The sequence below is a fragment of the Mandrillus leucophaeus genome, unplaced genomic scaffold (genome assembly GCF_000951045.1).
Source record: "Mandrillus leucophaeus isolate KB7577 unplaced genomic scaffold, Mleu.le_1.0 Scaffold720, whole genome shotgun sequence".
NCBI classification, from domain to species: Eukaryota; Metazoa; Chordata; class Mammalia; order Primates; family Cercopithecidae; genus Mandrillus; species Mandrillus leucophaeus.
In genome coordinates this window covers 727,765-740,747 of record NW_012107809.1, presented here as the reverse complement: position 1 = coordinate 740,747, position 12,983 = coordinate 727,765, and the positions used below count along the sequence as shown (strand labels likewise).

Here is a 12,983-nt window from a genome sequence, read left to right as displayed (position 1 = left end):
ATAAAGAGAAATAAAGTTTATGTTTAAACACAATGTTAGAGAGCCATTAATACATTTCCTGTTTTTGACTCTTAAACAGTATAAAGAATATTTATGTTGATAGTCTTTCTCATTTTCCATTTGAATAATTTGTTGGCATAGTTAATTTTTAAATATTAAAATATCTATTTCTCTTATGATTCATTATTATATCCAGGGTATTGTGTCACTCTGTCTGCTGTTTGAAACTCTTCTTCAAACTTACCTTCCCCAACTCTTTTATCATCTGCGAGAAATTGGGGCTCAACCGTGAGTACTTTTCTCTCCTAATTGAAGAATAGATAGTTTCACAGAAAGCTCTTTTTTCTTCATTGTAGAGCACTTGCAAAGATGCAATTTTTCAGAGAAATTAAGCTAACAATTTTCCTAATAAAACTATAATTATCAAGTAGTAAATTGTAATGACATTGTGCCAAAAATTCTTGAAAGAATTACCAAAATCCTAACAAAGTCTTCTTTACTAGGATTTTTGTATCTGGTACAAGAGTCACCAAAATAAACCAATTACTATTCGTAATGAAAGGTGTCAGCCAAAACTGAAGCAAACATTTGTGGAAACAAATAATACCTGAAAAATGTGATCATACCAAACTTAAGTCAGTATAGGCCACAGTTATCAGAGAATTACCTATGAAAACTATAGAAATTCAAGTTGGCTGTCTTTGGTTAAAGGAAAGCAAATCAGGTACCTATTAATGGTTGTACACTGTGATTTCTCCTTCCTAAAATTTGAATTTTGTTCATTGGTCGCAGTATGAGTTATAAGTGAATATGTATAGTATCTCTGGACTTCAAGATTATTGGTTTTCTCTCTCTCTCTTTTAAAATAACAGTGTCTAAAGCAAGAGAAATTTCCAAATGATTTATCAATGTTTTCTTCCTGTCTTATCTGTGCAGCTATTTTCTCCTATTAAAGAGGGTATATTTGAAAAAAGTATTAACTCCTTGAGGCCACAAAAGAAGTTAGTGGGAAATAGAATAGTATAGTATTTGTCTTCTCCACTCTTGAATCCATAGCAAATAGATAGCTGAGTGGGTGGAAATTTAATCCAGATTCAAATTCCATTTCTGTTAAGCTTTGTAATCCTGGTGAAGTTTTTTAATTTATCAAAGCCTCAATTTCTTTATGTTAAGATAATTCAGTTTATTTATCTTAAAAATCAAGAGAATTAGTACCTTGCAGAGTTGTTTAAAGATTGAATGATTATAAAGATGGAGATAGCAATCAAGATGGAGATAGAGATAGATAGGTATATAATCTCGTTTTTATAAAGTACCATTGAATTTCAGCCATCTTAGAGATGGCCTTTATAAAATAATACCTCATATCATCCATTGATAATACTGAGCGGATACCCTTTCCTTTGTAGCCATTAAAAAATAAAATTCTATTCATGATTCAGAAGTATTTTATATGAGCATAAGACTTTCATTCTTAAACTTGTAGTAAATTGACTTCTTTATGCTATTGTGAAATGAACATTGGAGTATAAGTAGGGTTTTCTTTACTAGGATGAAGACATTTAGTTCATTACTAGAAACTAAAATGATATTTTTTCTAGCCTATTTATATACTTTACTTATTAAAAGAAATAAATTTATTTCAATGACATGATAAACATTAAAATTCCTATGTAGGAAAATTGTAAAAATTCTAATTGTCAAGGTAGAAATCATTTTTTTAAAAACTGAAGCTTTTGGAAGCTTTTTAACTTTGAATTTAATTTCTTTAATAGATACAGGACTACTTGGGTTATCTATTTCTTTTTGAATAAGCTTCAGTAGTTTGTGTCTTTTACTAGGTTATCATATTTATAAACAAAGTTATTCATACTATTCTCTATGCTTAGCCTTTTTAATATTTCTAGGGTTAGTAGTGACATCATTTTTGTCATTCCTGATATTAGTAATTGTAATCTCCCATTTTTTCTTGATTATTCTGGCTACAGGTTTATCAATTTTATTCGTCTTTGAAAGAATCAGTTTTTTGTTCCATTGATTCTTTTTCTCTGTTGTTTTTCTGCTTCGATTTATTTCTACTCATATTTATTATTTTCTTCTTTTTGCTTGCATTAGATTTATTTTGCTCTTGTCTTTCTGCTTGTTTAAGGTGGAAGTTAGATCATTGATTTGGGGACCTCTCTTTTTTTTCTAATATAAGCATTAATGTTACAGATTTCCCTCAAATTACCTCTTTGCCTCCACCCAACAAATTTTGATATGTTATATTTTCATTTTTATTTAATTAGAAATGTTTTCTAATTTCTCCTGTAGTTTCCTCTTTGAATATGGGTTATGTAAATGTATGTTGTTTAATTTCTAAATATTTGGAAAGATATCTTTCTTCGTTTATTTCTGTTTTAATTCTGTTGCAGTTAGACAACATGCTTCATATGATTTCAGTTGTTTTAAATGTGTTGAAGTTTGTTTTTGAATCCAGAACATGATCTGTCTTGGTCCATGTGCACCTGAAAAAACTTTGTATTCTGCAAGTATTGGGCAGAATGTCATATAAATGTCAAGGAAATCAAGTTTGTTAATAATGATGTTCAAACCTTGTATACACTTACTAATTTTCTGTCTACTTTTTCTATTGATTATCGAAAGAGGAATGTGAAAGGCTCTAATTATAATTGTGGATTTTGTCTCTGTGTTCCTTTAGTGCTGTATTTGTTTTTTTCTTCATGTATTTTGATGCTTTGTTTTTAGGAGAATTGATCACTTTATTATTATATAATGTCCTGTTTTATTCCTAGTAATAAATCTACTATGTCTGATATTAATATAACCATTCCAGCTTTTTAAAAATTATAATTGCATGATACATTCTTTTCTGTTCTTTTACTTAACATATTATCAATATCTTTTTTTAAGTGGGTTTCTTGTTGAAAGTATAGTTGGGTCTTCCTATGTGGCAGTCTGTTTCTTAATTGGTATGTTTATACCATTTGTATTTAATATAATTGATATTATTGAATTGAAATCAACTATCTTTCTAAATTTTTTTAGTTGTTCCATGTTCTCTTTATTCCTTTTTTCTCATTCTCTGCCTACTTTTGAATTGAACATTTTTTTATTCCATTTTATCTCCACTATTAGATTTTTATACTTTTCAAAGTATGTTTTTGATGGATGCCATGAGGTTTACAATATACTTCTTCTTTTTTTTTTTTTTTTTCTTGAGATGGAGTCTTGCTCTGTCACCCAGGCTGGAGTGCAGTGACGCGATCTCGGCTCACTGCAACCTCACCTCCCTGGTTCAAGCAATTCCCCTGCCTCAGCCTCCCAAGTAGCTGGGATTATAGGTGCATGCCACCATGCATGGCTAATTTTCTTTTTTTGTATTTCTAGTAGAGATGGGGTTTCACCATGTTGGCCAGACTGGTCTTGGACTCCTGACCTCAGGCAATCTGCCTGCCTTGGCCTCCCAAAGTGCTGGGATTATAGGCGTGAGCCACTGCACCTAGCCAATATACTTCTTTAATTAATCACATTCTACCTTCAAATAAATTTCAGGCCTAGATGGCTTTACTGGCAAAATCTACCAAGCACTTCAGGAAGAAATGATATCAATCCTTTTTTTCCTCTGGCTACTATCAAGATTTTTGTTTTCAGTTGTCACCACTTTGATTATTCTATATCTAGGCATAGATTTCTTTGGATTTATCCTTTTGGGAGTTTGCTAAGCTTGAATTTATAAGTTTATGTCTTTTGACAAATTTGGAAGTTTTGACCCATTATTCCTTTAAATATTTTTTTGTGCACCATACTCATTCTTCTTTTCTTCTGGGATTCCAGTGACACAAATGTTGAAACTTTTGATATAAAAGAAAAAAAGAAGATGAAGAAAAATTAAGTTTATTATTTTCTCACAAGTCCTTGCAGGTCTATTTTTTTTTCCATAGAGACAGGTTCTTGCTTTGTTGCTCAGGCTGGTCTCAAACTCCTGGCTTTAAGTATTCCTCCTGCCTCAGTCTCCCAAAGCACTGGGATTACAGCCATCACCACACACAGCACTTCACTTTTTCTTAATTCTTTTTCTGTATGGTGTAGATTGAACATTTTCTACTGATCTATAGTCAAATTCTCTGTCTCTTTCCTCCATCATTTTCGTTTTACTATTAGATCCCATCTAGTGAGATGTTTTTGTGTGGTTTTTCAGTTCTATAATTTTCATCTGGTTCTTCATACAAAACATATTGAACTGTACACTAATAAGGGTAATTTCTACTATACTGTAGTTTCCCCTTATCTGTGGGAGATACATTTCAAGACTTCCAGTGGATGCCTGAAACTGTGGATAGTACTGAGCCCTATATATACACCATGATGTTTTTCCCTATATATACATAACTATGATAAAGTTCAGTTTATAATTAGGCACAGCAAGAGATTTACAATAACTAATAATAAAATAGAGCAATTATAACAATATGCAAGAATCACTACTCTTACTCTTTGGGGCCATTATTAAGTAAAAAATAATAATAATAAGGGTTACTTGAACACAGGCGCTGTGATACCAGGACAGTCAACCTGATAACCAATGCAGCTTCTAAGTGACTAACGTGTGGGTAGCATGTGCAGCATGGATACACTGGACAAAGTGATGATTCATGTCTGGAGTGGGACCATGTGAGCTTTCACCAGGCTACTCAGAACAGCACACAATTTAAAATTTATGGATTATCTTTGGAATTTTTCATTTAATATTTTTGGACTGTTGGTGACCACAGTTGGCTATGGATAACTGAAACCACAGAAAGTGAAACCATGGGGAGACGACTGTACATAAATTATAGCACAATAAACTTTATTTCTAAAAAGCTATGCTATGGTATTTCTGTATTGGTGGGTGGGGATGTGTGGCACTATTCCTCAAATATGACACTATGAGAATTTGAGTAAAATGAAGCTAGCTGAAGTTAATAATTTTGACTTTAAATTCAAATGTATTTTGTAAGTTATTAAAATTCCAGTGGCCCAAGTTTCTTTTGTATATATAAAGAGATATTCTAAGGCCACCCAAAAAGCTTAATTAGTCAATACTAGTGCCTACATGTACTTTGTTATATTAGAACAATAGTTAGACAGTATTGAGGAATTTCTGAAACTTGAGGATCTTTTTCAGTCTTAAGATAATTAATACAGTGACACCAACCAAGGCAACCTCTGGGTCCTTTTCTGTCCTTTAAGAGAATAGCACAGATGTTTATTGACATAATATGATAATTCCAGCAAGCAGTTTGGCTAGCACCTGTCAGGGACAGTCAAATGATATTAGATGCTAATAGATAATACAGAAATGTGAGGAACTAGTTGATCTCTTGAGGCACCAGGGCCAAAGAGTTCATTTCCTGATTTCAGAGATAAATTGTTATTGTAACATAACCTACTTGTAAGTAGCGAGATCTCATACATCTTGAATTTTTTTAGTGAAATAGAATTTAATTGAATTTTCTGGCTGATCTTTCAGAGTTCTATAACCTCCTAACTAAAATGAAGAGTTTGAAATCAGAAATCTGTTTCTAATGTCTCATAGCTTTAAAACTATTTTTGTCCTTATACTTATTTCATTTTATTCATCCTATATAGCCATTTGACTGAAATGTAGAAAATAATTTATTAAATTGAGAAAATATGAAGGCATTGAACAATCTTTCAAGTATTTTGAATAACAATTCAAATTATTTTGGATTGCCTGGAATTAAGACTATCAGAAGGTCAGCTCATTGATAGTTAAGTAGTACACACTCTAAAAAACAGAATATAGAAGTGGGTTTTATAAAGGCTGACTTCTAGAATAAAGGAGGACCCAGCATGTGTAATTCTTCCTCTTAATACTTTGAGACCACTAACTTGAGGACTTATGGTTTCTCATCACTGCACTTTTGCAACTTTCAAGAAAGTACTTAAGTTTTAAATGCCCAGGTTATTTCTAAGACTCTTCAAAGAGTTACCTTAACAATAGAATTGGTTGGGTTCTTCTGATATTGCATTTTCATAAGAAAATTTCAGTGGTAAATTAATTTTTATTTTTCCTTGCTTATAGACTTCGTATATCATTTAAGTGGATGGTTCGAGCTTTCTCTGGATACTTAGCTACAGATCAGCTCTTGCTTTTATGGGATAGAATCCTAGGATACAACTCTCTGGAAATTCTTGCTGGTAAGAGTAAATGCTTGTTTGTAAAACACGTGCTGTTTCTATAATAAGGTCCCTTTTCTTCCTAACATTCACCACCTGTAACTGGAATTTATTTGTCATTTCTAATGCATGAACAATTAATAGATATATCTGGCTTTGAAGATAAGTACCAACAAAAACTGCAGTCTTGATATTTTTATGTAACTGCACAATACCAGCCTACTTCTAGTCTTTCTTCCCAGCTCCCAGGAAAGTTCATTTTCCCTTCCCTTTCCGTCTCCCCTTTTAGTCCAGCTAGGTCTCACTATCTCCCAGCACCTATGAGGTCTGTGCAGCAGAGTGTGGATATACTTCCCTTCTCCTCTGGACTCCCCTGCTACCTTAGCAGTCTGTTCTTTGCCCCATCTCAACACCTAAGATCCAAACTGAGGCTAAGCCTCCCTGCATGACTGAAACCTCAGCTCTTCTGTGTCTGTTTATAAAATAAGTTAAAACCTTTTCGTTTTTGCTAACAGTCTCTGACTTCCTCCCTGGTGGCTGAGTTTCCCCTTTTATTCTCTCAGGCCAAAAACTATTTCATCTTTTTTTCAGGAAGTCACAAATTTATCTTTTATTTAATAATTAAGCAGTTCTTACAACAGATGTATGCCCAAGGCAATTATATGATTACAAAGAGGGCATATATTTCTAATTAATTCTATTATTTTGCTTCCCTTGTACACAATAGACTCAATTATTTTATTATTGAGATTATCAGGATATTCAAATAATAATTACAATGTTTTCACAATAGATAGGAATCAAAAAAGTTGGCAGAATGTTTCCATACCTTAAATTGATAGCATTATAAAATCACCTCTCTGGGCTGCTGTGGAAATAAAGCTTAGTTGAAGAAGAATATGATAGGAAGATTCTCTAGGTACCATATTAACATATTCGGGTTTTTTTTGTTTGTTTGGTTGGTTTTTTTTGAGACACTCTCACTCTGTCGCCCAAGCTGGGGTACAGTGGCATAATGTTGGCTCACTGCAATCTCTACTTCCTGGGTTAAAGTGAGTCTCCCTCCTCAACCTCCTGAATAGCTGAGATTACAGGTGCCTGCCACCACACTCAGGTAATTTTTGTATTTTTAGTAGAGACGGGGTTTTACCATGTTGGCCAGGTTGGTCTGAAACTCCTGACCTCAAGTGATCCACCCGCCTTGGCCTCCCAGACTGCTGGGATTACAGGTGTGAGCCTCCACGCCCAGCCTTCACATATTCTTGAATGCTGAGAAGTCTATAGTTACAGATACTGGGTAGCATATGTCCCTGGGTGATAGTTACCCTGGTATAATGAGAGATATCACTGATTAATATTTTTAGCAACTTCTAGTTTTCTTCTTTCTCAATTTTTAAAAAAACCTGTACAAATATGAGTTAGGAAATAATGGTCTGCCCTCATTTCTTTTGGCTGAATGGCAGTAGCATCTATAATCTAGCAAGAGAAGGAATCCTCAAGATTGTTGAGTATAACTTTTTCTAAACATTGTTTACGAGCTGTTCTTATCCTCTGTTGGGACACTTCAGTATTGGGCAATCCCTGCCTTACCTGGTGGCCCATTTCATTTCTGGATAATATGGCTCGTTAAAATGTACTCCTGTTAAACCAAAGTAATTATCATGTTCTCTCTACTCTCACATTTTTGCCTGTCCCCAAAGTCTTCTATTTTCCAAGCTAAGTAGCCTTGTTTTCTCCTGTCATTTCTCAAGTGAGAGAATTGTAGACTTTTAACCAAATGTCTGTCCTCTGAGTGTACCAGAAAATTTGAAGAGTACTGTGTATAGCACTCAGTATCATTTTTAAAGAGACATTAAAGCATGTTTAAAAGGAGGGCTCAGTATAAGAAAATACTTTTTAATAATTAGGACTTTCAAAAAGTAGAATGGGTTCTTTAACTGTGATGTGAAGGGTCAAAAGGTTTCATACCTTGAAAGAAATGTTGAATTAGAAAACCTTCAAGCCCTCTTTCTATTTAAATTCTCTCATTCTGTGCCTTATCACCCCTTAGCAAACTGAAGGAACAGAGAAATAAATGTATGTTGAATACTGTATTTGCTCTAAGCCAGGTACTCTTCTGTGAGCTCAACAATTAATGAAAAGGTTACTGAAGAATAGGTAGAAATGTAGTCTGCATTATTGCTTCCACCCATTTTCCCTGAGTGCTTTAAAAAAATCTACAGGGAAGAATTCTGGAACATCTAGAAATGGAACTAGACTGAAGGAAGCTCCCCTACCATGGAATTCAGATAAAGAACCACAGGGTAAATAATTTCATGTAAATGTATACAAATTAGTTTTGATTATTTCATATACCTTTGGTATGAGTATTTTGGAACCACGTTTTTCTGATCAAGTGGGTTACTATGCAGTCTTGAGAAATGTTTTCACAAATGTCACTGGCTTTAATTGTGAATTAATTAGAGCCTTTTGAAGAACAGTTTAAAGCAAAGTTATGTTAATGTTCTTGATAGAATTGCTTAGAATTAAAGTAATAAGACCAAAAGAAAATACTAGAGCCTCTATATTTCATATGAAGCATAATTTCAGTTGAAAATATCCCAAAGTGTAGACCTTTCCTCCCTTGGCAAACAAGCCTGTCCTGTGGAAGGGCTGGGCAAACCAAACATGAAGCAGATGGAAAGGAACTTCTGTGATGTGACACCAAGATAAATAAAGGTTATGAGCACATAAGCATTTTGGATGCTGAGGGCAATTAGTGAACTGCTCTTTTTCCCCTTCTTATCTACCTTTGGAGAAACAGTTTTCCACTATGTAAAACTCTTTCCTGCTGGAGCAGAAAATTTGGCCAGCCTGTCAAGCTTTCAGCAACTATGTTCAATTATATACAAAAAAGGAAGTAGTAATCATATTCTTTAACGGCTAAAATGCCTGCACTATACAAAATATTATTCCAGATATTAGGAAGCTGTAAAAAATTGCTGGTCTACAGAAATAGTTTTCTTTGATATTCTTGTAAACATGAAACTCAGTGACTTTAAAGTATTCATGTTTTCTCCATTTCAGTTAAGGAGTAAATCCTTTGTTGCAGATCTCTTGTATCTCCTGTTACATATTCACTAACTGCAGCTGACTTGACTTTTTAAAATTTTACCATTCCCATCTTTTTCTCCAGAATTTTTCTCTCTAAGGAGTTCTAATGCTTTTTTGCCCGACTGTCCAAAATCTCTTGTCCCTTAGAAAAGTGCCTGTGCTTCCCAGTCACTGGTTGCACTTGGCCTTTGTCTGGGGAAATTAAGAGGCCTTGCTGCTGACTTCTGTTCCTCAGGCACAATGACCAGGACCACTGTAGCAGCATCCTTCATGCCATCTCTGGAAAGTCATTCTGATAGACAGCAGAGCCAATGATTCTTAGGAAAGCACACAGATTATCATGTCAGAGATGAGTGGTTGCTGCTTACTTTCAGCCTCAATAGTGTCTTCACATAGTGGTTAGATGCACAACTCCAGAGCCAAGGTTGAGTACTGGCTTCACTATTTTCTACGTGTCACCCCACTCACTATGCCTCACTCTCTATATTAGTAAAATGGGCTATTAATAGTATTTAACTCACAGAATTGGTATGAGAATTACTTATTCTCTTTGTAAAAATGTATTTTAAAAAATATATGTGTTTGCATTAGGTATGCACTATACCTAGGAACCAGTCTTCCAAATAATTTTGAATATTTCTTTTTCATTTTTTTTTGTTTTCTGTTTTTTGTTTTTTTGAGACAAGGTCTCACTCTGTTACCCAGGCTAGAGCGCAGTGGCACAAGCATAGCTCACTACAGCCTAGAACTTCTGGGTCAAGCATTCCTCTGCCTCAATCTCCCAAGTAGCTGGGACTACAGGCATGCACCACCATGCCTGGCTTATTTTTTAATTTTTTTGTAGAGACCAGGGTCCTGCTTTGTTTTCCAGTCTGGTCTTCAACTCCTAGGCTCACACAATCCTCCTGTCTCAGCCTCCCAAAGCACTGGGATTGCAGGCATGAGTCACTGTGCCCAGTATTTTGAATATTTCTTACCATTAATTTCCTAAACTTCAATGACTTGTTGGGTAGAGAATCCACTACCATCACTGGTGATGGAGAGAAAAGGAGGTAAGTCAAGAGTTAACTCCAAGCAGTACCATCTCCTTGTCAGGGTCACCTGCCTTTTAAATGGGTCCTTCTATTGTTTGTGACTCACTCCCTCACATGGAGTTTTATGGTAGGTTATATAAGTTTTGCATGTTAGCGTTGCTCTTTTTCCATGTGCATATGTTTAATGGAAACAATAATCCAAATGTTATTTTTAATTTTTTTTTAAGAGACAGGTTTTTGCCATGTTGCCCAGGCTGTCAAACTCCTGAGCTCAAGACACTTCTGCCTCAGCTTCCCAGTTAGCTGGTACTACAGGTGTGCACCACCATGCCTGGCCTCCAGTGTTGTTTTCTACTTAATGTATATTATTGATCTTTAAGTTGTCTTGTAATTTTTGGATTTTTTTGAAGTTTCACTTCTTTTTTCCTGTAGCCAACATTAAATTAAATGTCAGTATCAATCCCACAGCAGCCCTCCATACAGATATATCCATTTGTGAAACTCTTAAGAAATTCAGTGTTGTGTATAAAAATTTAATGAAAAATTATAAAAATATTTTTTAAGAAAAGGCTTTAAAGCCACATTTCTATCAGGACACCTCCTTGGTACATATGAAACATAATCTATTTAAAAATTCAGCCTCCATATAACGTTTCAGAAGCCTCTCTACTACATTAGGAAGAAATACCTGCACCAAAATAAACCTTAATCCGTAAGACAGTCATTAGGCCAGGCATAGTGGCTCACCCCTGTAATCCCAGCACTTTGGGAGGGTGAGGCAGGATGATCACTTGAGCCCAGGAATTCAAGACCAGCCTAGGCAACATAGTAAGACCTTATCTCTATTAAAAAAACAAAAAAAAACAAAAAAAAAAACTCATTAGATCTTCATGCCATTTTAAAACGGTTTAAGTTGTAGATTTGAAAGAAATAACTTTTAAAACTGCCTTTTTAAAGAACACTGAATTTTTCTTTTTCTCAAAACTGTGGTGTTCAGTTTGTCTGGCCATCAGTCACTGTTCTCTAGAGCAGACAATTTCTGTTCATCATAAGACCTTAACTCAGAATGCGGGGATGTGGTCGGTTGTGTAAAGCACTAGTTCTGAATTTCCATGCAGTGGGTTTTGGGCATAGCATAGCAGTAACCGTGCCGGGCTGATGAGTAGGCGAACAGTTGAAATAGTGTGCATTCTTTTCCAGTGCTGGCAGCTGCCGTGTTTGCTTTCCGAGCAGTGAACCTGATGGAGGTGACATCACTGGCTGCAGCTGAAGTAAGGATAAGTTTCACTCAGATGGGATGGAAATAGTTTCTGAGGGATTGCCAGGCTGTCATTTTAGTGTCTGATGCATAGGACACGCATTACTTGCAGCCAGATTTTTTAACTCGGGTAAAACCTGTTAAGTTATGAGCTAATAATACTTAAGGATTCAAATTTCTTTAATTACTTGAGAAAAGTCTTCTTATGAAGGAGTAATAAACAAGATTATTACAGGAAACCATTCTAACCATATGGGAAACCAGATACCTGGTCATTTTAGTAGAAACAATTCGGGTTTATGTTGCATTTTTTTATTGTTCATGTCGATGCATTATTTTCACAGAAGGAAAACTACTTGAGAGAGTTAAAGAGCATGTATTTGGGTGATATGGTGAAGATACATGGGCTTTTTTGGTTATTTAAAATTGTGAGTTAATTATTTAAAGCTGATTTCTTTTCAGTGATATAATTTATACCTGAAATATGGTTCAATTAAATAGTGCTTACTGTATTATTCTATTTGTTATCTTTCACAGAAATATAAATTTTTCCTTAAAATAGCTGCCTGCATTTTTGTTTAAAGGGAAGAGGATGTTTATGCATCTTGCAACTGAATAAACATTAGTTCCATCTCAAAATGACTTCCTGCAGTCAGTCAGTCCTTACACTAGAATAACAGGACTAGGAATCATAATGTACGCTTATTTATAGAAGCAAGTTGAAATGTTAAACCTGTTATAAACTCTTGCTACCTTGTCTATTTGAAGAAGACTGAGGCTAACATCCAGGTTATTTTCTGCTGCACGTTTTAGCATTTTGCACATGTACTACCATTAAGATATTCTGAAAAGAGAACGAAAGTTGTAGCTTTAGTACTAAGATTTAGGACAAATCCAAAGAAGAGCTTAGTGTCAAAATTACACAGTAATTATGTTTACCTTATCTCAGAGACTTCGCTTTGCCGTTAATAATTCTTTTTATTCTTTGTTTCAGGCAGTTCTTGCTGACCTTTCTACTTTAAAAGTAATGCCTCTTCTTCAAATTTTTCTGTTTGCTACTGTCACCTGATCTTCTTCACAGTCACTGACAACACATCTAGTTTTTCATTAGAAACAAATCATGAACTATGCAAACTCTGCATAAAACCAAAATGAAACTTTGCATATAAGCCAATAAAGATCATGTTCCCTCTTCAGTTAAACCTAAGTAGTTTCTCACTTTTTGAAACAATAACTCTGCACCAAATATTGCATCGCATGCTGCTGATTTTCAAGAGAGAAGCAATAAACACAACTTCTGCTAAATTGAGCATTATATATATAATATTATAATATATATATAATCCTGACTTGTAAATGGCATGTAATAATATATGCAATAAGAACTAAAGATACTGTAATAAACTTCAAGA

The 12,983-nt window shown here is 34.5% G+C and overlaps 1 protein-coding gene across 2 annotated transcripts in view; it reads left to right on the top strand.

The window, feature by feature from the left end:
- Positions 1–12,773, top strand: part of TBC1D19 (TBC1 domain family, member 19) — a 164,540-nt gene extending 151,767 nt beyond the window's left edge. For both annotated transcript variants that reach the window (XM_011965344.1, XM_011965343.1), the window contains 4 exons: positions 197–288; positions 6,092–6,207; positions 11,514–11,584; positions 12,566–12,773. In XM_011965344.1, the coding sequence (XP_011820734.1) occupies positions 197–288; positions 6,092–6,207; positions 11,514–11,584; positions 12,566–12,640 (354 nt within the window). In that variant the 3' untranslated portion in view covers positions 12,641–12,773. The remainder of the gene's footprint in view (positions 1–196; positions 289–6,091; positions 6,208–11,513; positions 11,585–12,565) is intronic.
- Positions 12,774–12,983: the final 210 nt, after the last annotated feature.